We start from the raw sequence: 25833 nt of genomic DNA on the forward strand, positions 1-25833 counted from the left end.
GAAGCTGCCGGGTGGGCAGCGCAGCCCTGGGGACGGAGCCCGGCAGGGACAGGGTCCACTGCTACTCTTGAGAGCTGAGGGGACGAGCTTGGAGGTGGGCAGAGCCCCACGTGAGGCGGGATTGTGGAGGAGGCACCGGACCTGTCTGTCCCTCCCAGGGGCAGGGGACCAGCCCCCCAGGAGTCTGGCGGGAATCACAGATCCTCCACCCCAGGCCACCCGAGCCGGACACCAGCTCTGCCCAGTGGCTCTGACCCCAGGCTCTTTACAGACCTTCCAGCAGCCACATGTGTTTCTGGGGGACACCATGGGGACAAAGTCCCAGGCCCAGCCGGGACTGGAGCAGTGCGTCCCTCTGCCTCTGGTGCTGTGCTCAGCTTCCCTCTGGCAGCCCTGAGCTCCCAAGGCGCCCGCTTCCCACCCGCCCAGCAGGACCTGCCCCTCTGGAGACCCTTGCCATGGCAGTGGGGACAGTTTCCGGCTCCTCCTGACTGTGCAGGGCCCCGGTGCTCAGAGAGAGGACACGGCTTTGAGACTTGAGGCCTAGAAGATTGTCTTTGTGGGTGACCTTGGCCATGATGGTCAGGACACAGCGGCCAGCCTGAGCCCCGAGGGGCGTCTCCCTGCTGTCCCCAGGAGGCCCCTGCCGAGCCCTGCCCCTTTTCTGGCCCTGTTTTACTTCCTGTGGCACCCGTCCCTTCTTGGGATGCCTGGGTGACACTCTGCTCTTCCCAGACGGCTCTGTCCCCCGTGACCCGTGCCTGGCCCCTGCAGAGGACTTGTGTGCTGGTGAGGGGCAGCAAGGAGGCTGGAGGGGCACGGGGGCCCAGGGCGTGCTGGATTAGCGACGGAGCCCGCAGGGGGCCAGGGACACGGTCGGCTTCTCAGCTGGGGCTTTTTGGGGGTTCTGTGAACAGGTCCTGGAGGAGCCCAGTGGACTCGGGGCATCTGCACACGTGGCCTCTGGCCAGGGCAGCGCTTCGGTGCCTGGGGGTGGGCTGCATCCGAGCCCCTGGGGCTGGAGGCCAGGGCCTCAGCCAGCTACGCCCAGCCGGGCTGCAGCTTCCAACAGCCCCGAAGAGCTGCCTGGGCCGTGGCCCCCTGGGGGCTCCCGGGCTGCTTCCTGCTGGACCTCGAGGGTCAGGGAGGCCTCGGAACCTGGACTGCTCTAGCCGGCTCCCCGCCCGCCCGCCCCGCGGGTCTCAACCCGACGCTCATGAACCATGTGGACTGGAGGGCCCTCATTGTTTAAAAACACCGGCTGTAAATCTGTCCCCCAAGCTGCCCGGCCCTCCTGCCCAGCCCTCCAGTCTACCGGTCACACAGGCGTAAATCAAACCCTGAACACCCCGGGGTGACTGGCCCCTCGGAGACCGCCTCCCGAGTCCCAGCGAGCGCCTACCCATGCTGTACTTGGCCTTGGTACACGTTGTCCTCTTCAGAATTTCATAGACCTGTGGCGGGGACAGAGAGGGAGGGCAGTTACCATAGGCTCCTTGGCCAGCAGCACCAGCTTCGCTGGAAGGAACCGGTCAGATGTCACAAGGGACAGAGCATGTCCCAGGGGAGGTGGTGGCCCTTGCTAAGGGACGTCCACCGGGCTCAGGATGCCACAGGGTCAAAGGTCTGAGGCTCCTGGGGACCAGTGAGTGACCCTGGAGAACTCCCATCCATGGCATCCCTTGGCCAGCCACAGCACAGCACTGGCCACACCCAGCAGGACCCCTCCTGGCACCATAGCTGCCCCCAGCCCTGTGTGGCACGGTCACCATCCCTTCTGGCTGAGAGGTGAACTGGAGCAGGTGCCCTCCTGGACACAGCCCCAGGTGTCCCTAAGGCTGGGGAGGGGCCAAGGGTGGCAGGTAGGTCTGACGGGCACCAAGGCACCCAGCGGAGCCCTCTACCCCCAGACAATGCAACCGACCAGTGGCCTCAAGAGCCTGGCTGGGAGTCCGCCTGCCGGATCTGAGTGCCCGCTGCCCTATGAGCTGTGGGACATCAGGCAGCTGGCTCCCACCTGCCTGGGTCCCATGTGCAGAGTGGGGAAGGACGTCGCCGGACCCGCGGGGCACACCTGGAGCGTACTGGGGCTCTGCGCCCGCCCCTCTGCTCCCCTCCCTCAGGCAAGCCAGAGCCCCTCCAGTGGCCACCAGCCTGCGCCCCCGACCTGGCCGCCACCTGCTCCTGTCTCTGTCGCCCGCTGTGCAGCGGCTCGGCCTCCCGCCGTCTCTCCTGCCCCTGCAGGGTCTTCCCTGTCCCACACAGGCCCACGGGGCAGCTCCCTCCCCCACTGTCCCCTCCCCCTGCACCTCCCCTTCTGCCCGGTGCTCATGGGCTCAACACCCAGCTGCAGGCACACAGCAGGTGCTCAATAAATACCTGCCAAATGAGGCAACCACTTTGATCGGATGCTCCTCACATCCCTGTCGACAGCAGATTGCCTTGCCCTGACCCAGTTCTCCTGTGACCACCTCCTCCCTTCTGCACAGTCACGGCCCCCATTCGCAGCTGTCACCATGATCCCATGTCAGCCTTTCATCTGCTCTCCCACCGTCATCCCCTGGAAACTCTAGAACAGTTCTTACCACATCCAAAACCCTGCTCTGCAACTCTCTATGGCTCCCCAGTGCCTTCCCAAGATCAGCACATCGGGCCCCTCCCTGTTGGGTGCTGCTGCTCGCTGACTTCTACCTACAGGCTCCGAATGGCTGGAGGGCGGGCGTGAACCCCACACCCTGGCTGTCAGGGGTGCCCTGGAGCACACTGGGGTCTGTAGGGAGCAGACAGTGGCCCTCTGCCCGCCCAGAAGTGGATGCAGCCCACGGGTGCCCACAGGGTGCTCGCAGTAGCCATCACCCAGGGACCACAGCCTGAACTGGATTCAGCAGGTGCCAGGGAGCTGCTGTCATCTCTGCCCCTCCCTGTCAGCAAGGCCGGGTCCACACATGTGCACCTGCCCCGAGCTCCCGGGAGCGCTAGGCGCCTAGAGATGGCAGAGGTCAGGGTGCAGAGACCTGGGACTCCGCTCACCCAGGTGGCTGTTCCAATTTCCCTGTCACCGTGATGGAGAAGCGTGGTGGTTCTCCCAAGCGGCTGACATCCGAGGGACGTGCCAGCCCCGAGCCCGTGGGGGCGATGCCCTCGCTCCAGCCCCTTGCTGCTTATTATCAGGAGATGTAATTGCAAAACTCCATCAGCAGCTCCATTAGTAACAGGAACCACGGCGGTGCCTTAGTCCCCAGCGCGGTGCCCGCGTGACTGTCCTGCCGGCTGCCCCAGGGAGCAGGCAGAGCAAGCCTCACCTGGACCGAAGCAGGCTCCAGGACCCGCCCGAGGGCACAGGGCTGGGGACGGGAAGAGGGTGGACAGGACCTGGGCCGCCCCAACGTGACCTGTGCCACGGGCCAGCAGTTGGCCGCCGGCCAGTCTGGGGATGACAGTGGCGAGGGCTGGTTATCTGCCCCAGGTCAACTAGGCAGTGTCCTCTCGGCCCTTGGCCTCTGCCTGGCCAGCAGGCTGGGCGTCTGGGCAGGGAGGAGAGAGCGGCCGTGACTTGGCTGCAAGGCTAATTTCTTGTTTAGATAGAAATTGGGGCCTGAGCCACGCACAGCCCAGCTTGGCGGGGGCACAGTTGGCGGCCGATGGATAAACAGCAGGCTGTACCTTGAGCAGAGCAGGGTGGCCTGCTCGGATTTCAAACTGGGTTTGCTTCTCTGGCAAAGGCCTGGAAATATATCCAAGCGCATGAACTTGGCTCCCACGGCCCATTCCTCCTGCTCGGACAGCCGTGCCAGGGACCCACAGCTAGGCCTGGGGAACTCGGGAGCCGCCCAGAGGCCCCCCCAGGTGTGGGACTGCACAGGTCTCCCTCCCTGCCCTCCTGCTGCTCTGTCCTGCCTCAGGCTCCTCCTCCTGTTGGCCATCCCCTGGGTCACTTGCTGCCCTCTCAGTTCATTATCCTAATTATCTCTGTCACAGACAATTAGAGGCGGCTCCCACCCAGAGGAGTTTCACTGAAATGAAATTATCACTGCCGTCCCCAGGGCCACCCTGCTGGAGAGGCCGTTCCACGGCGCGCCACTTACTATGGAGCTCCGGGTTTTGCTGTCGAAAAAGGAATCCTTATCAGAGAGGTCGAATCTGTTGAAAGACAGGGAAGGAGACGGGCCGTTTGTTAGATGTGAGACTGTCACATGCCAGGCATGGTCTGTCCACCTGGGGCACCAGGGCAGGCTCTGCCCTGGACATGGCTCTGAGACCCAGGTTAGTGGGAAGTGGCCACAGGGGCAGGAGCGGCCTGAGGCCTCCCTGAGGATGCTGCTCGCCCTCGGTGACATCCTGAGTTGGTAGCACTTAAAGTCTCTGCTTCAGCCCTGGGGGACAGGGACAGTATCATCCTACTGTGAGCCAGGTCCGGTTTAGAAAACCAGCAGTTGGGGTCTCAACATCATGGGTAGCACGGAGACTGTCTGAGGCTTCCCGAGAGCAGAGGGGCCCTGGGAGGGACGGGGCCAGGCAGGGAGGGGGCACCACCTCTGGTGCCCTGCCCTGGGCTGGTGGGGTGGCTTCCTTCTCTCTGGGTAGCCTCCACCAGGCAGGATGGCCCAGCTACGTACGTGTCCCAGGGCAGCAAGCCCAGTCCTGGGCGAGGCTCATGCCTGCCCTGCCCCTTTGTCCACCCATGAGGCCTGAGGTGGCCCCTGCCCTGGGACGCACCTTACATGTGCCCCTGGGTCCCCAGGCCCAGGGGTGGCGCTCCTCCTCTGCCCCCGCTCCTGCTGCACCCAGCAGGCCGGGCAGAGGCCAAGCAGCTGCTGCTGACCCAGGTGGCCACGCCCACTGCCCTGGGGAGCAGAGGAGGCAGGAGGTTCCAGAAGGGGCGCAGCACTGCCAGGCAACACGGCGTGGCCATGGGTCCCCAGGGCCAGGGGACTACGCTGGGGACACCTTCTGATCCCTTCCTCCCTGAGCTGCTTGGCTTCTGGCTGCCCGGGCCACAGCAGGGGTGGTTACTGACCTGCCCCCCAAGGGCCCGAGCGGGGCAGGAGGAGGACGCCGGGGTCTCTGCTCTGGGGCCCAGGCCAGGGCCCATGTGGTTTTCCCAGAGCCACACCCCAGCGAGCCCCTCCCTCAGCTTCTCGGTGAGCTCAGAACCCACGTCCGCGGCCACTTCTGGGCTCAACAGGTCCCCCTCGGGCCGCGAGCCCTCCGAGGCCCCAGGCCCCCTTCCCTTGGGAGAGGAGCATCAGCGTCACCTGCGGGAGTCACGCTGGAGGCTGGGGTCAAAGAGCGGGTCCCGCGGGGAGGGGCCACTTACAGGTGCTGCTTCTCCCGGGAGAAGGGGTAGGAGAGTCTCTTCATGGTCTGGGGCCTGTGCTCGGCCACCCTGGGCTGGATGGGGTCGGTGATCTTCTGCAGGACGGAGCTGAGGGTCTTCAGGAGGCCGCGCGTCTCGCTCATGCGGTACATCTGCAGAGGGGGACAGGCGTCACGCGGCGGAGCCCTGACCCGGGGCCTCTCCTGGGACGGCACAGGGCTGGGCTCCCTTCTGAACCAACCCTCCACGATTCAGGAGCTTCGGGCAGGGGCTCGGTGGGCCACACTCCAGGAAACCTCTCGGACTTGTTTTTCGTTTCCAAGGAGGGGATCCGAGGGCCTCGGTGGGCAGGAGAAGCCGGGCCGACTCGCCGCTGACCCCGCGTCAGCCCCCCGCCAGTGACGCCAGGCTCAGCCTCACTGTCCAGCTGCCCTTCGGCCACCACGAGGACAAGCCGGGGCAGGACACGTAATCACACTGGATTTGATAAACAGCCGAGACCTCCAGGCATTAAAGACCCCGGCTCAGCGTGCTGCGTCTGAGCTCGTGACCCAGCCCCACGGCGGGAGGCGGCTTCTGTGCGCCGGCCTTCGGGTGGGATGTGGTCTGGGGTCTCTGGACACCACCCAGCGCTGGGTCACGTTCTCCACCATCAGGACGTGGACCCCCAGGAGGCTCCGTCACCCCTGAGCCTCGCTGCCCTTCTGGGGGTGGCAATTGACCCTGACTTTTCTGAACAACTCAGAGCCTCGTGGGGAGACACCCCGTGGCCAGGCGTCTGGGTGACACTCAACCCGCGGCGTATCTTGGAGGAGAAGCGTCACCACCGACCTTCTTTGTTGGCATCTTCAATTTCAGAAACTCAGCCTCTCTGCAGAGCACACTCCAGGGGGCGTGGATCTTGACGAAGCCCACCCCGTGGATTTTAGTCTAGAGAGAGAAGAAGGGTCTCGGTCAGGGTGGGCTTCGCCCGCCAAGAGCCCCGGGTACTTCTGGGGTCCGGGGACTGCGGGGCAGCTCCTGCGCGGGCGTCGGCGCCCATCACCCACTTCACCCTGGACACAGCTCGAGGCTCCTGCAGGGGTGTCCTCCCTGCAGTCGGTGACAGCACAGGGCTACAGGGACTCCCCCAGGGGAGGGCCCAGTGGGCAGCACTGGGGTCAGAGGCTCCGAAACCCAAAGGGAGTTTTCAGGGAAATTGAGTCGAGGGCCCCCAAAGCAGCCCAGGCCATGGACCAGGACACTCAGGGCCCCTAGGTCTCTGCCCATCCTCTGGGCACCTTCCCTCCACAGCCGGGGCCACCTCTGCCCGCTCACAGCCACCTCCTGGGGTCCTGGTCTGCTCAGGCCTCTTTCTCCCGCGAGCCACCGGGTGCAGGCCCAGGCGCATGTCCCAGCCCCCACTGAAGCTGGGACAAGTCTCATGTCCCTGGTCCTGAATAACGGTGACGCACAGGCCACAGGGCACCACAGCCACAGCCCGCCGCGGCGGAGCCAAAGCCTGGGTGGGGGACGTCCGAGAGCAAGGCATCTCAGAGTTCACGCCCCCAGCGAGAGCAGACCCAGGGCGCGTGCCCAGGGGCCTCACAGCTTCTGGCCTGGCGCAGAGGTCCTGAGGAGCCACGCGGCCCTGGGACCCCGCACCAGCCCTTCGGGGGAAGGGGACCCCTCCTGACACCAGGCCCCTCTCTGCTTCTCTCTCCTGCCTCTGCTGACCGCCCACCGGCAGGCATGAGTGTTGGTGATGAGACTCACTGCCACACCCCATGCCCCCCCCGCACCAGCACAGGCCTGGGTGCACCTGGACGTGGCCTGCTCTGCCGACAGGAGCTGGCCCCCCACAGCAGGGACCACCCATGTATGGGGTGCATGAAAGAGAAGAAGGACGGGGAGTAAGCGGCCACTGCCATGGACGACCGCCAGGTGCCTGTGGCCAGCCCCGCCTCTCATGCATCGTGGCAGGTGAGGTAGGCCTGCGGCTGGGCTCACGGTGCAGAAGGGAAACTGAGGCACAGAGGTACCGAGCAGGCCAGCTTGTCGCATTAGTGTCCTGGGACCGCTGTGACCCGAGCCATGGGGCTCAGAAGCAACAGAAACACAAGCCCAGTCCCCGAGGCCACCACCCAAACTTCAGGAGTGCGCAGAGCTGAGCCCTGTCCAAGGCCGGGGCACGTGCTTCCTGCCTCCCCAGGCCTTGGGGCCTCCAGATGTTCCCTGGCTAGTGACCATGTCACTCCAACCCTGGCTCTGCCATCTCCTGGCCGTCTGCCCTCTGTGACTTGTCCCCTCTGTTCCTCCCTCCACTGGGTTTAGGGTCTCTCTCCTACTGGATTGGGTGGGCCTATTGCTTCCAGAAATGCCTCTCTACTTCCCTCCGAAAGACCTTTCTTCCAAACAAGGGCACGTGTGCGTGGGCCCGAGACACGCGCACCCCTCCGCCCACCCCTCAGAGGCCTGGCAGCTGCAGGCCCCGTAGAGACTTGTGCAGGAGCCTGCCTGAACGGTCAGGGCCAGTGTGCAGAAGCACAGGCCTGGCAGGGGGCTGAGCCGCTTCAAGGGCACGGAAGGACCAGGGCACTCCAGGTGCAGGCGGATGGCCTGGCTCAGAGGTGTGCAGGGTGGGGCACTCCTGGGGAGCCTGGAGCCCAAGGCTGGAAGGTAGCAGGCACTGCCCTGGACGCCCTCTGGGGACCATGCGTGGTTCTTGGCAGGGGCTGGAGGGGGCCTCCAGGGCCCTCAGGGGTAGAGGCCTCCGTCCTCCAGCTGCCCTGGTTCGATTCCTGCTCTGCCCCTGTGTGGTCTCTGGCAAGTGGCTTAACCTCTCTGTGCCCATTTCCTCATCTGTAAACGGAGCAATAAAAAACCAACTGACAGAGCCAGGGGCCTCGGGTGCCCATAGCAGGCCCAACGCAGTGGCCCGACCGGCAGGGGCAGGCCGAGCTCAGGACCGCCTCCCCCTGACCACAAGGCAGCTGAGACCACGCCTGCCCTGCTGAGAAGTTCAAAGCATTTCCCCAGCCACAAAGGGTCCCCGGTACTGGTGACTCATGGGCTGACATCATGGGACACCCGAGTCAGGGGAGAGGAGTGTCCCCAGCCCACATGTGGCAGAGTCTGCTTCTGTTACAAGCCCAGATGGGTTTCTGTGCACCGCTCACCGCAGGCAGAGACCTGAACCCTGCCCCCAGAGTCCCCGCGGGGTCTGTGGGGGTGACCAGGCCAGCGTCTGCTCCCCTCTCCCCCGGGGGAGCGCGCTCCCTGCCTGTTGAGGGGGGTCCCTCCAGGGAAACATCTGGTGAGATTTGGGGGAGAGGTCCTGGGACCGATTCAGAAAAAAACACGTTTTGAAGCGTGGTACCCAGCACGGCACAGCCCCCCACGGCAGGAAGACCCGGGGACAGCCGGGCCCCCATCCCCAGCCCCGAGACCCCAGGCGGGCAGGTTCTGTCTGGCTTGGCCCCTGGCCTGGGGGTGTCTGAGGCCACAGGTCCACCAGTGCGGAGAGTCAGGCCTGGGGTCGGGGGAGAGGGCACCACGCCTGGCCGGTCACCAGGCTCTGTGCGGGACAGCACCAGGACCCCGAGTCCCCAGCCACAGGAGGTGGGGGGCGTGGGCAGGCTGAGCAGAGCAGAGTGGACACTGCCATCCCGAGCCCAGCGCACACCAGCTCTGAGCTCCCCAGAGCCGTTCCGGTCCCAGGGCCCTCAGAAGATCACAAACAGAAACGCAGAGTTCCCTGCGGGAGACTTGTGGTGGCCAGGGACGCCAAGGCGCCCCTCCCCCAGCCCTCCTGCTGCCTGTGGCCTGCACGTCCATCGGGGGCCCGTGGAGGGCTCCCATGGCTGGCTGGCTGGCCTGGCATCGCCTGCCCTTCTGCGGGCACCGGCCTCGGGTGAGATGTGAGCTGGGGCAGGCGGTGCCCTGGGCTGGAGGGCGGCGTCTGCTGAGCCAGGGGAGCGGGCAGGGGCCACCTTGACAGAGTGCCCTCTGGGCCCCAGCTGGTCGCCCGGCTCTCAGCCCTCCCCCGCCCCCAGCCCCCGCTGGTACCTAGGTCCAGGGGCTGGGAGGGCCCGCAGGGGTGTCCACAGGAACTCCAGCTGGGCTTCTCCTGCCCTCCACTCACGGTCCCCGAGGGCAGGGCCCGGCCTACAGGCTAGGGAGGCCCTCAACACGGGGCTCGGGCCTACGTGAGGCAGAGCCCCCGCTAACTGGACACTCCCCGTCTCAGTCATGACTGGCCATGTCCACGCTGCACAGGGAGACCTGGCAAGGCTTGGGACAGAGCCACCGGGTCCTGTGTCACCTCCCTCAGGAGAAGGACTCCTTCTAACCCCTTTTGACCCCGTGTCCAGTCTCAGTCTCAGGGCTGCGGAGACCAGTGGACATGGTCTCAGGGGTGGACCAGGTGCGCTGCTGGTCTCCACGCAGGGACAGGCTGTGACACCTTCATCCTCAGCCCTCGACCTGGGCTCTGGCCCAGGCCCGCCAGACCACAGCTGGCGCTGCAAGACAGACCTGTCAATCAAAGGCCTTGGCATCCGTGCCTCGCTGTGGGCGGGGAGGCCGGGTCAGCCCCCGGGAGAACAGGACAAGGTGCGGGTGAGAAGAGCGCCAGGTACCATGGCCTCCAAGGTGACAATGTGAAGGAGCACCGAGTCCTCCTGGGGCAGCTACTGACGTGGTCACCTGGGGCAGAGCCCAACCACGGGGTCGGGGGTAAGGAGACCTCCCCACATGTGGGCCCTGGAGGTCACTGTCAGGTGCCCCACCAAGGAACAGCGTCCTCCCGTAACCCCAGGGGCTGAGCAGGAGGGCAGGCCGGGTGTGGCTCTTGCTAGACAGTGGTGGCCTGTCCACTCTGTGGAACCGTCAAGGCTACCATCCGCCTGACCCTCCCAAACACAGGCTCGTCATCTCGTTTGTCCTGACAGAGAGAGGAGACGGGGGCAGAAGGGGAGGGGGAGAGCCACCGAGAGGGCACGAGGCTTCACCACAGCCCCGGGGCCACCCTCTGGACAGGGCACCTTCATCCCAGGCCTGGGAGCCCTGCAGGGTTCCAGGGTGGGTGACCAGGATGGGACCCAGGCTGGGCAGGGTCGGGAGCCCCACCCATACTGCACCTGTGCCTGGGAGTCGGGCCCTGGGTCAGCTCCCCCCACCTCAAGGAGGAGAGAAGCTAAAGGGCGGGAGGTGACAGACGGCTGCGGCTTGGAGAGGAACCGAGCCGAACTCCCAGGAATCAATGGAGCCTGAGGAGAACCGGAGCCTCCTGGGGCCGCAGGCGCCCCCCGTCCCTGGTGCAGGCGCTCCCGCCAGCTCGGCTCCCGCCAGCTTGGCTCCCGCACAGCGGCCACGGGATTCCTAACCTAAGGGCTGCCGCCTCCCCGCGGGGCATGGACACCAAGGCTCTCAGGACAGCGGCCAGATGGCAAAGGTCCCCCAACACCACCGCGGCCCCTGGACACCATCCACGGGGACTTTGAAGATACGGCTGAAAAAGAAAAGTCCAGAATCCGCTGCCACAGAAACGTTTCCACGGCACCAAGTCACCAAAGGAGCCACCAGGAGCGTCACGCACAGCTCTGGCCCTAGCAGAAGACTCGGGAGACAAAGCCTGCGGTGACGGGGGTGGCAGAGGCACCACCGGGACCAGGAGAGGCCCTGACGCGCCTGCTCTTCCCACAGGCGGCTGGACAGGGCCGTGGAGGAGCTGGGGCGGGGGGTCAGGAGCCAGCCTTCTGCGCCAGCCCTGGACCAGGAGCTCTGTCCCCCGCACCCCAGTCCAGGTGGCATCCCGGCCTGGCCCCTCACTCGGGGCTGGGCAGCCATGGGCCTGGGCAGCTAGCTTCCAGACCCCCAAGCCCTATTCTCTGTCCTCAGAAGCCAGAGAGACCTGCCACTGGCCGTCAAGGACCCCAGCCCCGCCTCCTCCACGTCCAGGGCTGTGAGGAGTGACCCCGCCCCAGGGCCCAGCCCACCGAGCCCAGACCTGCCTCAAAACCTGCTGTAAGCAGCAAGGATCAGAGGGCCCCTCCCCTTCCCGTGACCAGGGCATCCTGCCCCTGTCCTCCCGGTCCCCTGGAGGAGGCTGGGTGGGAGCCCCTGAACAGGGGGACCCCCACAGGCTTGAGTCTGACCCATCTGGCAGGAAGCGGGGCCCGGCTGCTGCTCTCTCCTGTGCCCTGGGAGTGGAGAAGAGAGGCGTTGGCCTCGCGGGGGCAGGTACCTACCGCCCTGTGGCCAGCCCCAGGCCCACGCCAGCCCCTCACCCTGGCCTCCAGTCCAGGGGACTGGCCGCCCGGCTCCTCGTTACAAACGGGGACTCCGAGGCCCAGAGAGGGTGCCTCTTAACTCGGGGAGCAGCTGCCCGGGGCTGTGACCTCCTGCAGCGTGGGGTGATGTCCCACAGCGTGGGGTGACAGCAGCCCCCTTCCTACCACAGAACCACAGCCACTAGCTGTTCAGGGGCAGCATCTCAAAGATGGGGAGCAGATGCCCCCAGTGACCGACAGCCGGCTAGCCCACCAGCCCCAGGGAAGCCCGCCCAGAGACGGCAGCAGGCCAGCGGGCACAGGGGCCCAACAGCCCCCAGAGCAAAAGACTCGGAGGGTCCATGTCCTCAACAGAATCCTCCAAAGCCAGGTCAAGTCCACGTCAGGGCAGTGTGGGCCCCGGCCACCCGCCACACTGCTGGGATTTCAGCCAGTGGCCTGCTCTGCAATGACCCTGGACATTCTTCATGTCCAAGGCTTTGAGGCTGGACTTGACAGTGTAATGGATTTTCACTGCAAGGAGACGTGTTGGCCACCAACTCCTGCCGTAAGCTGACCCCGCAGGGAGGTGGGGGAGGGGGAGGGGGAGGAAAGGGGATTGGGGGAGGGAGAGGGGAGGCAGAGTGGGGGAGAGTGGGGGAGAGGCAGAGAACGAGGGGAGTGGGGGGACGACAAGAGAACGAGAAAGGGAGGGCAGGGGAGGGGGCGGGAAGCCCCCTCAGTCGGGCCTCCTGGCCCCCTGCCATTTCCTCGGCTGTCCCAGAGCTCCCCCACCTCTCCAGCTGACTTTAAGAGCCACCCTGCGGGTACGAGTGGCCAGCCCTTTCCTGCCCACCCAAGGCCCCTCCCTCTTCAAGGCATTTGGGACTTCTGTCTGGGACTTGCCACCAGCCCTCAGCGGGCTCCTGGCTCACAGGAGGCAGTGGGGTCTCCGTGGAGAACTGAACAGCGCGGGGGCTTTGGAGGACGTGGGGGCCTTGGAGGACCTCGGGGCCTGGTCAGAGCCGGCACTGGGACAGGCCCCAGGGCCTCTGGTGCACGCTCTGGCCCTGCAGGGAAGCCACCAGGCCAAGCTGGCCCCGCTGCTGCCCCAGGCCACCCATCTCCCCTGCCCTGCTGGGGCCACGCCTCCCCCAGGCTGGCTGCCACCTCTGTGCCTGGGCCACCCCAGCCACGCCCCCATCCCACGGTGCTCAGCTGGTGGGGGGTTGCACGGTATCCCCCATAGATACCCTGACCCTGGCACCTGTGACCGTGCCCTTCATTGGAAGCAGGGTCTTTGCGGATGTGGCCAAGGTAAGACAAAGTCACACTGGACTAGTGTGGCCCTGAACAGAACGAGGAGAGGGCGCACAGGAGACCCAGCAGAGGGAGGCCCTGTGAAGACCAGGCAGGGACAGGAGAGATGGGGCCAGCAGCCAAGGACTGTGAGGCCACTAGGAGCTGGCACGGTGGGAAGGGCTCCCTGCAGCCTGGGGCCCCGACTCCTAGACTTTAGACTACAGAACCCCAGAGCTGGGGGGAGACCCGTCTGTCACCGCAAGAGACGACTCAGCTGTTATCTGGTCCCTGAGAGCCACCCCCATTGTCCCTTCAGCCAGATCACCTTCTGGCAGAATCACATGCTGAGTCGTGGGGGCCCCAATGAGAAGGCGAGCCCTGTCCCTGTGACCTCTCAGCCCGCTGTATCCAGGGCCACACTGTCGTCACACACAGGCACCCCACAGAGAGCGAGGCCAGGCTGCTCCTGCACCTGGAGACACCCCCCCCAGGCCACTGAGCCAGGCCACCATTGGGCCCCTCTGGGTCTTCTTTCTCCTTGCCTTCGAAGCCAGGTTCCTTCAACTGGTGGGGGCGGGATTCTGGCCCCCAGGGACACTTGGCCATGTCGGGGACACTCTGGCTCTCCCACCTGGGAGTGTCAGCTGGCCAGGCAGAGCCCAGGGGTGCTGCCAAATGCTGAATGCCAGCAGCCGGGGTCGAGGACTCCAGCCTGGGGTCTGAGCCTGGGGTCCTCGGGGGTTTGGAAACTGGCCCACCCTGTGGGTTTCTCTACGGAAGTACACAGAGGCCCCGAGTCCTGATGGGGAGACGGGGCTCTTCCCCAGGTGCTCGGGACCGAGGACCAGCGCTCACCTGTGCTGGCCACAGTCCTCAGCATCAGGAGGAGCTCCCTGAACTTCATTAGCTCAGATCGGGGCCGGAGCCAGGCAAACGGTTCAAGGCCCTCACACACCTGGACGCCTCCCGGAGAGGACCCCGCACACACCTGCAGGCAGCCGGGCCCGGGAGGAGTGGACCCAGAGAGACCCAGTGTCCGGCAGGCTCCCTGGCTCCCCGGTGGACAGCCCTGGGTGGAGATGCTCTGAAGGCTTTCTGTCACCAAACCAAAAGCACTCGTCACTCGAGGACACGCAGTTCCTGCCGAGGACCCTTAACCCCAAGCCAACCTTGTTTTCAACACCCACGCTGCCTCGGCCGCTCCCCACGTCAGCTGTGGACTCCTGGCCCACCCCTGGCCTGGGCTGGAGACTTCTGCTCGTTTCTGGTTAATCTGCACAGGGACAGCTCAGCCGGGCAGGGGCTTCCCGTCCCCCGCTCAGGTCATCAAGGGCACCCACACACAGGGAGGCACAGAGAGGTTAAGACATCAGCCGAGGAGCACACAGTCATCACCACTGAAGGCAGCAGCTGCCAGGCCACCCTCTGCACGTGGTTGCATTTGCAGCGGCCACAGCAGCCAGGCCTGGCTGGGCCGGGGTGGGGGGTATCCAGGGCACAGAGTTACCCGATCATGGGTCTCAGAGCAGGGACCCAGACTCCTCAGTTGACAACCTCAGAAACCGAGGCCCAGAGAAAGGTCAAGGTCACCCAGGAAAACCACCAGGACAGCTTCATCCTCTGTCCCTCTGACTGGACAACCTTCCCTGGGCAGCGACAGACACAGGAAATGCTTGGCCCCCGCGGGTCACGGCTCTGAGGCCAGCGCAGGCACAGAGCAGAGGCGCCTGGGCCGGTGGCCCGGGGCTCTCCAGCGCTGACAGACACTCTTCCTTGCCCTCCTGGGTGGCGACAGTGGCACTGTCATCTGGCCCTTGCCCAGGGCCGGGAGAGCCCACCCACGCCCCGTCCAGGAGGGTCCTTACGTCCTCGTCGCGCTCCAGCTCCAGGCCGGCCTCCAGCAGGTGGCCCTCATACTCGTCCCTTCGGAACCGCTTGTCGTCCTCCTGGTAGTCCACAGGGGGCTCGGGCGCTGCGTCCACCTCCACCGGGGCCCCCTGGCCGGGCAGCGGGTGGTCCTGCTTCACGCGGCGAGCACCCAGCGCCGTGTCGCTGGCCGGGGCCCTCCGGGTCAGGCCCCTGGCGCCCGCAGGCCTCTTGTGGTGGTACACCAGGATGTAGTCCACCTTGCGCCGGCCATCCCGGAAGTACTGCCCGAACCTGCACCCGGCGTCGGGGTCCACGGAGAGCGAGTTCAGCAGCTGCGGGGGGAGGAGAGGAGGCGGCCGTCACCTGGCTGGCCGGGGCCGGGCCCTCGGGGGCCACCGCCCACGGCCCCCAGACGGGAAAGGGTCAGGAAGGGCCAGTGTCTGTCCCCAACTCGGACAGTGTCTCCTCGTCATTTCCAAAATGACAGCGCAGAGCAGCCCCACGAGACGGAATGCCGTGCTGGGTGGTCCGGCCCCTAGGAGGGCTGCCAGCCGTGGGACTCGACCTCAGGGACTCGGGGCCCACCCCCCTGGACACAGAGAAGACCCCTGCTGAGAGCCAGGTTCTGTCCTGGGGCTGCCACACCAGGACAGGGGCGGGGTGACATTCTAGAAGGCCCGCTGGCTGCCAGCCACACCCTGTCCTCGGGTCCCTGGGGACACGGCGCGGCCAGACGGAAAAAGCTGCAGAGGGCCACCTTCTAGGAAGGACCTGGCACAGGCCAGCGAGGTCAGGCAGGGCAGCGGCCCTCAGGTAACTGCAGGCGCCATCTCAGCCTCTGACCCCCGACACCGCGCCATCAGGTCAAGGGGAGGCGCTGGCCGGCTCCGAGGAGGCTGTCCCCAGATGGACGGCAGAGCAGGCGGCAGGAGGGGCCCAGAGGACAGGCCTGCGGTGGGCAGCGGCTCGTCTGGGGCACGGTACCCAGAGGGAGGGGAAGACGCTGGGTCTCTGCTGCTCCTGGGGCGTCGAGGCCCCCACCCATGCCCAGCCCAGAGGCTGCCCTCGGGGAGAAGCAAGGGCTCTTGTGCCTCCTGCAGACGCCTGGTCCGAAGACCTGAGGGCGTCGGGCAGAGCTAGGTGGAAGCGCCAGGCGGGCTGGGAGCCGTGGTCTCAGGACCGCGACGCCCGGGCCCTCGGGTTCTGCTGGCGTCAGCACAGGCCAGCTGCGCGCCGCGCTGGGCTCAGGACCTCGGGGTGAGGCCAGCTGGTGCAGCCTGCAGAGCTCTCGGCACCACGAGGGCCAGGGCCGCGCAGGGTGGACGCAGGCCTCCCAGCACAGCGGCCAGCAGGGGTGCTGCCAGTGCCCCCCACTCAGCTGGCCTCCTCCTCCAGGAAGCCTGCGCTGACCAGTGCCCTGGAGTGCCCCTGAGCTTGCATGAGACCCAGCCGTCCCTTCCCCAGGGCACAGAGCAGCTGGAGGAGAAGTGAGCAGACCCTTGTCCAGGATGAGCCTGCAGCCTCTGCTCCCCTCTGGGACCCACTGGCCACTGTACCCCATCCCGCCATGCTGCCGTGCTCCCCACCACAGCCCCCAGCCCCCTCTGCCCCCCGTCCCCCCTGAGGGCCCCCCATCCCATCCCAGGCCCCCGCTGCTCCAGGCAGGAGGCTGGGAAGGCCCCAGGCTGCCTCCTCACAGAGCTCAGCCTCTGCCACGGCCCAGCAGGCGGCCCTGGCCCTGGCCCTGACTGGCCACACAGCACCTAGGAGGCCTCCCTGGGAATGAGGGGAGTCCTCAGGTACAGGCCCCTGGACCCCGGAACGGCTCCCCGCCGTGCACGACGCTGCACAGCTCTTGGCCGGGTGGAGGGCTGGGGACCTGGCTGCAGCCGGAGGGCGGCAGGCCCAGGGCACAGGGGTCCGCACAGTCTCCAGAACCTGGCTCACTGGGCACGGGTGGGGCCACAGGGAGAGGGAGGACAGACTGGGCCTGAGGACCTTGCCTGCTGGGCTGCAGGGCGCGGAGAAGGGGTGGTGGGCAGGTGGAGGCCCGGTCTGCCCAGCCTCCAGTCGGGTTGATGGCAGGCTCTTGTGCCTCCTGCCTCCTTGGGGCAGGTGGCCCCGGGCCCCCAGCATCTCAGTTTCCCTGGTCCAGGTGCTGCCTCCAGGGGAGGCTGGGCCTCACCACCACCTGAAGCCAGCAGGAGGCTGGAACTGTCCGTCACGTCTGCTCTACGTAACTCAGAGTCACCTTCAGAGGACCCGGCAACAGCATGGGACCCTCCACCCTGCTCCTGTGGGGGACCCTCCCAGGTGCTCATGTGGTCCATGGCCAGGACCACACCTGTGTGGGCAGGTGGCTTGGGGGGGGGTTGAGGACAGGAGATAAGCCCCAGCCCAGGGACAGACTGTGCACCTGGGAGACCACAGTGCCTCACACCTGCCACCAGCAAGGGGCACTGGAGCTCACGCTGGGGCCCGAGGCCCAGGCCAGCAGGCGAGGAGGCCCCAAGGGGATGGGGCAGGGGAGGACTGAGCTCAGCCTCAAAACCGTCCCCACGGGGCATTCCAGCCCTTGATGGAGCAGGATTCGGGGTCACCTCCCAGCACGGGCCTGCCATCCCACCCAGTCCCCTCAAGCCACCGGAGGGCACCATGATCAGGTCCTGCTGCTGACCGGCAGGGAACTGAGGCTCACGCAGGAAATGCAGTCAGCCCGGCTGCCCACCTGGTGGCCCCAGGTGCTGAAGCCCCACTGGCCACCCAGTGCCCAGCTCTGCACTGACCTCCGTCCCCTGCTGCTGGGGCCAGAAGGCAATGGCTAAGTGGGGGCAGGACCCACAGCAGGCAGGTGCAGGCCAGGGAGGCTGAGGCAACCCTGGGCTGCGGGTCCCTCTGGGCAGGCCCAGGCCCAGGCCCAGGCCCAGGCTGGACTTGGTTCCTCTCCAGCTCCAAGGCCTGGGTGAGGCGCCAGGTCCCTCTGAGCCCCAGGTCTGGCTCTGCAGGACGGGGAGGGTACCCAAGCTGCCTCCCCGGCCAGGAGGGACAGCTGAACTGATGACCACCCGGCCACCCTGCAGAGCTCAGCAGGAGCAGGTCCAAAACGTGCCGGGACAGTGCCTGGGGGCTATCCCTGTCACCTGCTCCATCCAAGGCCCAGGGCAGAGGCGCCTTCTCAACATGAAGGTCAGGGCACAGTCACCAAGCCGGCCTGGGAGTCGCTGTCCCCTCCTCCCTGTGCAGTGGGCACAAGGCCACCCCAATGCCAGGCCCTGCCAGATGTGGGCATGGTGCATGGGAAGGGGCACACCCAGCAGGGCAAGAGGGCAGTGTGGACGCTGAGGGCACCCGCTGTGGCCCCCCGGGGCTCGGCTGGGGTCTGGCCTGTGCTTTCTGTCCCCCTGCCCACCTCTCCTTCTTCCCACCCTTCCCAGGCCCTGTGCTGGCCCCACGTGTACCCGCCCCGTGCCCCCTCCCTCTCAGCCTTGTGGGGCCAGCTAGGGCCCCTGTGGGGCCTCCTGTGTCCGGGACCCAGGGAGGACCAACGCAGGCCTGCTGTGCCGGGGCCACCTGGGAACCACCAGCTGCACATTCTCGACCCACAGAGGCCCCTGAGCCCTGCCCTGACACACTTGCACCCAGAACCCAGCTACCAATCAGCTCGGTGCCTACGGGGCCCATGGGACACTCCTGGTCAGCAGAGGTGGTGGTGGACACTGAACTAGTCAGCAAACAGCTCGCAGGGAAAGGGGGAAGTGCAGACAGCCATCGAAGCAGAGCAGGGACAGTCCCTAGGAGCCGCCAGGACCCCTGGCTCAGTATAGACAGCACTGCCTGTCCATAGGGGCCGCAGAGAGGAGCACGCTGCCCACCGCAGGGGCACTTCCCAGCCTGGGGAGGGAGAGGGAGCCAGAGGCCTGACCAAGGATGACATCACCCTCCTGTGCTCAAAGACCAGCTTTGTCAGGAGCTGTGCTGCCCCAGACACGGGGCTCAACCTCTTTGTGCTTCCACATTCCTAAGACCTCCCACATTTGATAGGACCCTCCCCCAGGGGTGTTGGGAGGATTCCATGTCTTACTTTTCTTTTTTTTTTTTTTTTTTTTTTTTTTTTTTTTTTTTTTTTTTTTTTTTTTTTTTAAAGAGAGAGTGAGAGAGAGGGACAGAGAGAGAGAGAGAGAATTTTAACATTTATTTATTTTTTCTTAGTTCTCGGCGGACACAACATCTTTGTTGGTATATGGTGCTGCTGAGGATCGAACCCGGGCCGCACGCATGCTAGGCGAGCGCGCTACCGCTTGAGCCACCTCCCCAGCCCCCATGTCTTACTTTTCATTTTAGAATTTACAATAGGCCCTGCAGCGAGTGAATCCTCAACAGAAGTTTGGTCTCGCTGGGAACTGAGTCACATGCCCAAAAAACGAACCAGGGGGAGACAGGAGAAAATAATCTCATGGTCAGAGTGGACCACAAGTGAAAGGTGGAGCAGTGACTAAGCCCTGTTGGGGAACCCCGGGGCTGGACCTCATCCTTGATTTGCTATGTGGTCCTGGGTAAGTTGCTTTGTCTGTTTAGGTCTTTAGTTTTATAAAACAGGAAAAAGCCTACTTCAGTTAGGGTTAGTGGACAGCAACCACTAGACAGAAAGTGTGGGCTCTCTAGAGCCTGGGTGGCCCCTGGGGCCACTCTAAGCTGGCTCGGGGAGTCGGGGAGCCAGGCACAGGCAGGGTCCAGGGAAGATGCCCAGCGCCGTGTGGCTGTGGGGAGACCAGGACAAGAAGGCAGAGGAACACTGCAGTGAGAGGAACAGGGGTCTGAAGCTTGGGAGAGGCTCCGAATCTCTCATCCCTGCCCCTAGGAACAGGCAGGTGCCCTTGGGACACCTTTTGGGGACTTCCTCATGGTTGGGACTGAAGACGAGGTTGTGGAATGCAGGATGCAGGGAGCCTGACGAACTGCAGGCGCTGGGTCTGGGGCCAGCAGATGCCAGGCTGGGCGGCTGACGGACACCCCCCACCAGGAGCCTCCGTTCTGATGTGTGGGAGGGGCTGAAAACGTCTCCTGACCAGGTCCCAGGATGCTTGTGGGGCCTGAAGACGTCCCAGGGTCACTGCTGGGTACTTGGGGCGGGCAGTGCTCCTGAGCGCAGAGCTCCCCAGAAAAGACAGGAAAAGAGCGGAGCAGAGGAGCTGGGCAAGGAGGACAAAGGTCCCCTCACAGCAGGCACATCCTGACAGCCCCGTCCCAGGCAGCACAACCAGGCAGAAAGGGCGGCCGCAGCTGGCCCACCTCGCCCACCGGCCACTTCCAGAAAGGTGGGGAAAGGGCAGACCAGGGAGCCCTGTCCGCAGCTCGACCCCCGGGTCCTCCCGGTCAACTGTCCCTGCCGCTGGGCCCCGGAGCTGAGCTCATGCAGCTGGGAAAGGAAGGCCATTCCGAGGGAGTCCGCCGTGTTCTCCGTCTTGGAAAACGAAGAGCAATGAAACCAGAGACCCGCGGTCGGCTTTTGGTTTTGAGGCTCTTGGAATTTCAGCCTGGAGTGGAACGTGGGTTTCAACTCCACTTTGATTTCAAGGAAGTTTTTTAGATGAGGTCATCAGCACCGCGTATGGACTTATACCTCTGGGCACACCTGGTAACAGGCCACCCCGTGGCAGAGAAGCAGTGAGAGCGCTCATCTCAGCAGGTGGGCAGACACCTGCGCCAGGTGTCTCTGGGCGAATGGCTCACTGGAGCACACAGATCCCAGGCTGCTGGTGGCCAGTGGTTGGAAGGTGAAGACATTCAAGGATTGATGTAAAGCAAACTTAATGACGTCGCTGCTTCCACCTGCCTCGGGCCTTAGCGCTATTCCTTCTTACTCCTGCCTCTGTGTGGACACGCGGGCTTTCCACCCTTGATCGCGGGGAGGAAGGCAGACACACAGGGTCTGGGAAACCTTAGCCTGGAGGGGAGGGACTTATTCTGTGGCCTACATGTGCACATTTGGGATGCACATGGGGGACAGGACAGGAGCCATGGGAATGCATCCCATGCCCACTCATGGGTGCCTGTACAGAGCCCCCTTTGCTGAGCAGCTCTGGGTAGGACTGAGCAGCACTGGCTAGACGGAGCTGTGCTGGGCACCCCGGAGGCTTCTCCTATCATCCCGCCTGCCCTGCCCCAACAAGTCCCTGGCCCCAGAGCTGCTGCCCGTCCACAGTCCTCCAAGCCCAGTGAAGACAGTAAGTGCAAGAAAGGCTCGCTGGTCTGGCCCGAGCCCACCCTCATGTTTCTGGACTGTGAATCCCGAGCACAGGGCTGAGCGGCCTCTCTGGACGTGGGGAACCTCACCTGGTCCGGGAGACAGATGCTTGCTGGGTGGGGATAAGCAAGTGGTCCCTGAGCTGAACCGCCAGCCAGGGGCCACTGTCTCAGACTCCACTTCTCAGCCACACCAAGTCCCCATCAAGCCGTGTGCGTCCACACTCCCAACACCTTGGTCTGTTCATCATCCTGCGCTGGCTGCCTGGAGTCCCCACCAGGATGTCCGCGCCCAGCCAGCCCTCCTGTGCCACCTGCCTGTCTCTGAGGCCCTCCCTAGCTGCTGCCCAGCTGGTGAGAGAGTAGGTCATCGTCCCCTCTGGGCCTCAGTGTCCTGGTATGGTAACAGCACCTACCCCACACATTTGTTGTGAGTTAAACAAGCCAAGACACAGCGCTGGCCCAGCACTACAGAATTGTCCTTTGTCACTGTCCCGGGAAATGGGTAACATTCCATCTGTACTCCTCAGGCTCCGGAAGGGCAGAGCCCTCCCCATCTCACTCTGTGGTGCCCAGGGGCCTGTGCAGCCTGCACAGCTCTGTTCAAAAGCTTCTAAGGTGAGCGGAGCAGCTCTCCACCAGCACTCCCGGCTGGGCGCTCCCTGCTGCTGTCTGCAAGCCCAGGTCAGGAGGAGCCTGAATTCCTCCCTCACCTGGTGCCCAGGGTTGGGTCTCCCACAGTGCCAGGTCTGACCAAAGCCCAGGTCTGGCCTTCCCGGGAAGACTGCGACTCCTGACATTGCGCATGCCCCGCCCTGCACCTCGCACAGGGCCCTCCCCAAGCTCTCCAGCCCCCAGGCTAGAGGGACAGGCCAGGACAACCCCCATCTCCGGCAGCGGCAGCGGCTAGGTCCTGGGCAAAGTCTGGGAGGAGCCTTGAAGGGGGCTGCAGAGGGCGGGAGGGGAGGGGGATTCTGCTCTTAGGTCCCAGCGAGCGCCCCGCCCCCCCCTCCCGCGGTCACAGCCCTCTCCCGGCAAACTTTAGTCCTGTAAGTCAAACTCCTCTTGGGAGAATTCTGCCCCCAGAGGATCCCTGTGAACTGCTGGGTCCAACCCTGGGGAGTGTCATGGGGCTAGAGAGGAGCTCGGCAAAGGGGTCCCCAAACACGTGACCTGCTTCTCGCCAGCGCCCTGACTCCTGCCTCCGCCGGACGGCTCACAGAAAGCAATTCCGTGCCCGCCGGCTGCCGTGGGCATTGAGAGTTCCCGCGCGGGGCTCAGCGTCCCGGGCAGGACGCGTCCTGGCAGGTGGGGCCGCCGGTGGGGCCTGGCGGCTGCCAACCCGGCCTCCGCCCTTGTCCCCTAACGCCACCCCCACGGCCCCCAACGGCACCCTGGCCCGGGCCTGGAGGGGAGGGTCCCAGCACCTGCCCTGGGCCATGCGCTCAGGCTGGGGGCTGCGAGTGGGGACGCGGTCCCTGGGCGCTGGGTTTCGGGGGTGGGCGCCGCGCCCGTGAAGGGCTTTCCGGCTGGCGCACGTGCGCAGGTGGGCGCCCCCCGCGCGGCACCGACAGGGCGCCCGGGAGCCACGCAAGGCCCCGCCGCCGCCGCCGCCGCCGCTGCCCGGCCGCCGCCCTGGGCGCGCGGCGCAGGTGCGCGGCCCGCCCCGCCCGGTCGCGGCCGCCCGCACTCACCGTGCCCTCGGACGGCAGGTAGCCGATGTCTTCGATGGCGCAGATGTTGATGATGTGGACGCTGCGGTCCTCGGCCGGGAGCGTCGAGTACTTCTCGTTGACCCTCATCGTGGCAGCCTGTTCGCTGGGACCGCCGGGCGGCGCGCCCTCCCCATCCACGGCCCCGGCGGCCTCTGCAAGGGAGACGGCAGCGTTCGCGGCGCGCTCGCAGGGGGCCGGCCTTCCCGCGCTCCGGCCGCAGGGGACGTGGCCGCCGCCCGCTCCGCCCGCCGCCCGCCCGCCCGGGCCGCGCACCGTGCGGGGCGCGCCCGACCCTCCCCCGGGCCGACCGCGCCGCCACCTGGCTGCTGGTGCCGAGGCCGCCCGCGCCTGGTCGGGAACTTGGACGCCCGCCTGACTCCTTTCCTTAAAGATATAAGCGCACTCCGCCCGCTCAGGGCAGGGGCGGCGGCCACGCGGGTCAGATTTTCCGTAGAAATTTAAACACAGGAAGAAGGTATTCCATTCCTGCGGGCCCCTCCAAGTTTTATTTTTATCCGGGGTAAGTGCCCCTTTGGATTTTCTTTTCTTTTTTCTTTTTTTGAGGGTGGAAAGGGTTTTCAGACCAGCGGGGAACTTCTGTAGCCCTACCTTAAATGTAAGTCCCCGCGCGGGCCAGCTGCAAACGCTGGGCAGGGGAGACAGTTCTGAGACTGAGGCCAGGAACACCTCCCTGCCCCTTGCTCTCCACCCCTGGCAAACGCCTGCCAGCTGTGGCTTTTCACCTCCACCACACACACCTTCACTGGTTTCTTCCCACCACCATCCTCTCTGCCCCAGTGGTACCTGTGACCCCTGTCCCCTGTCCACTGCAGTACCTGTGCCCCCTGCCCCCTGTCCACTGCAGTACCTGTGCCCCCTGCCCCCTGTCCCCAGCAGGACCTGGGACCCCTGCCCCCGCCTCCAGCAGTACCTGGGACCCCTGTCCCCAGCAGTACCTGGGACCCCTGCCCCCTCCCCCAGCAGTACCTGGGACTCCTGATGGAGCTCTTAGTATTCTGAGACCAGGCTCATGCGGTCCCTTCCATAACTTGAAAGTGTCACCTTCTCATCAAACCCAGTCTGCTAAGGCAGAGTGCCACCCCCACTGCAGAGGGGACTTGCGCACGCAGGCCAGGGAGGGGACCCTGACCCTCTGGGGCCGCCAGGGCTGCTTGCGTGGGGCTCTACTGCCTCCCTGAGGAAGAGACCGTGGCTTGGGCCTCTCTCACCGGGGACCCAGCCGGCCCTGCAGGTGTCCCAGCCTCCCTCCCTGCACCCGGAGGAGCAGACCCACCCACAGCAGCCAGGCTCCATCGGAGCCCAGGCCCACACTGGCTTGGTGTGCTCAGACATCGCCTCCCGTGGGCTGTCGTCCCCCCCACAGCGGTCAGGCCTCGCCGTCTCACTACCCAGAGAAGCCACCTGCTCCGGGCCTGCAGTTCTTCCTGACTCCATCTTGTCCTCCTACAGCTCACGGTCAACCAGTGCTTGTCGAGTGGCCAAAAGGAATGTGTGTGGCCCCCAGAAGTGATTGTAAAGTTGCCTTCCAAGGCCTTGAGTGCTCGGGCCAAGGTTCCCAGGGTAGAATCTAGGTGGATGGGGTGGGGTGGGGCGATGGGTGGGGTCTGGCCTTGCAGGAGCTTCCTGCCCCCCACATGAGCACCAGCTGCAGCCCCGCAGCCTGCTTTCCGTGGCGGGTGCTGCTACAGCTGTCACCACATCACCAACTACCTGCTCCTGTCTCTGAGGCTCTGGTTCAGACCCAGTTTGTAAATTCCTTGCACTTGGAGAGGCGCAAGAAGGCCTCTTGGTCCTCAGGCTGGCCAGGCCAGGGTGCCGCATGGCCCTGAAGGGCCCTTTGCCTGCATCTTGGACAGCAGGACAACCGGTTTGGAGAGTGCCCCCGAGCTGGCCAGATCCTATGGGAAGCAGTCCTCTGTGGCCCTGGCCATGCCAGGGAGACTGGCCTGTGGAGTTCAGGTTTTCAGGGCAAGAGAGAATCTCTCTCTCTCTCTCTCTCTCTCTCTCTCTCTCTCTCACACACACACACACACACACACACACACACACACACAGGATTATATAACTGCGTCCTCCTCCCCTGGTTGGGGAACAACCAACACTGTATAACTCTACTGGACTGTTGTTCTCTTATGTTCAGGTGAAAAAAAACTCAGAAATCTATGAGGAGTCATTTTTGAAAAAGGAATAAAAATACAATTGGCCAGAGCTGGGGGTGGCACGCAGTGGTCATTGCTTGTCTAGCCTGTGCGAGGCCTGGGTTCTGTCCCCACACTGCAAACCCAAACAACGAGTGTGAGTGTGAGTGTGCAGTATCTATTTTGTATATGTGTGCACCTGGCCAGCCCTGGCTGCATTCGTTGCCCCAGTGTTTTGAAAGTGACCCTGGACTGCTGGCCCTGGGAGGACTCTGGGGCCAGAGTGGCCCTCATGGGGGCTGCCAGCTGGGAGCCAGTCCCTCGGGCACGGCTGCCCCTCCCCAGCCTGTGCCCCGGGCCAGGAAGCCGTGGCCTCTCGTTGCCACCGTCCCACATCTGCTCGCTGGACCATACCTGTCCGCCTCCAGCCTGTCCCTTCCCCATCCTCTCCCTGCCCTCACTTCCTCGCCCCCAGGTGGGCAGGGTGGTGATCTCCAGCAAATGCAGAGGAAATGCGGTGGCCTCTGCCTGGCAAGGCCAGAAAGAACCAGTTCTGACCCCAGGACACCTGTGACCCTGGCCTGGATTCTTGGGGACCAATAAAAGGTCAAAGAATAGCTCCCAAATCAGGAAGGGAGAGGAGAATCCCTCCACGTCCGGCGCCTCTGCTTGTGGTGGTTTCTGGGGCCCCTTCTGTTCGGAGCTGGGTCTCGGGAGGGGCTGCCTGCAGCTTGCTGGGTTTCTCCCCCCTCTGGCCGCTGGCTGCCTGCGGTGGGCCCGCTGCCTTCTCTGCTTCCAGACCCAGGTATTCCACCACCCAAATCCAAAGGGACGCTCACCAACTTGTTAAAAAAACCACAGTCTGATTTGTCATAAGGGTGCATTTACCTAAGGGACGCTCTGGCTCTCACACTCCACCGGTTCGCCATGTTGCCCTTTGGTGGCATTTGGTTCCATGCACCAAATGACACCTGTCT

At 64.9% G+C, this 25833-nt stretch overlaps 1 protein-coding gene across 1 annotated transcript in view; it reads right to left on the reverse strand.

The window, feature by feature from the left end:
• The window catches only part of LOC144373567 (anoctamin-1-like), a gene marked incomplete at its 3' end in the record, with an annotated part of 38406 nt that extends 15506 nt beyond the window's left edge, over positions 1-22900 (reverse strand). Inside the window, exons 1-6 of the mRNA XM_078036588.1 lie at positions 22677-22900; positions 14736-15071; positions 6149-6247; positions 5318-5469; positions 4086-4140; positions 1403-1454 (exon numbers count right to left, since the gene is read on the reverse strand). Of these exons, the coding sequence (XP_077892714.1) occupies positions 1403-1454; positions 4086-4140; positions 5318-5469; positions 6149-6247; positions 14736-15071; positions 22677-22784 (802 nt within the window). The remainder of the gene's footprint in view (positions 1-1402; positions 1455-4085; positions 4141-5317; positions 5470-6148; positions 6248-14735; positions 15072-22676) is intronic.
• Between the last annotated feature and the right edge of the window lie 2933 nt (positions 22901-25833).

The sequence above is a fragment of the Ictidomys tridecemlineatus genome, unplaced genomic scaffold (genome assembly GCF_052094955.1).
Source record: "Ictidomys tridecemlineatus isolate mIctTri1 unplaced genomic scaffold, mIctTri1.hap1 Scaffold_4331, whole genome shotgun sequence".
Lineage (NCBI taxonomy): Eukaryota > Metazoa > Chordata > Mammalia > Rodentia > Sciuridae > Ictidomys > Ictidomys tridecemlineatus.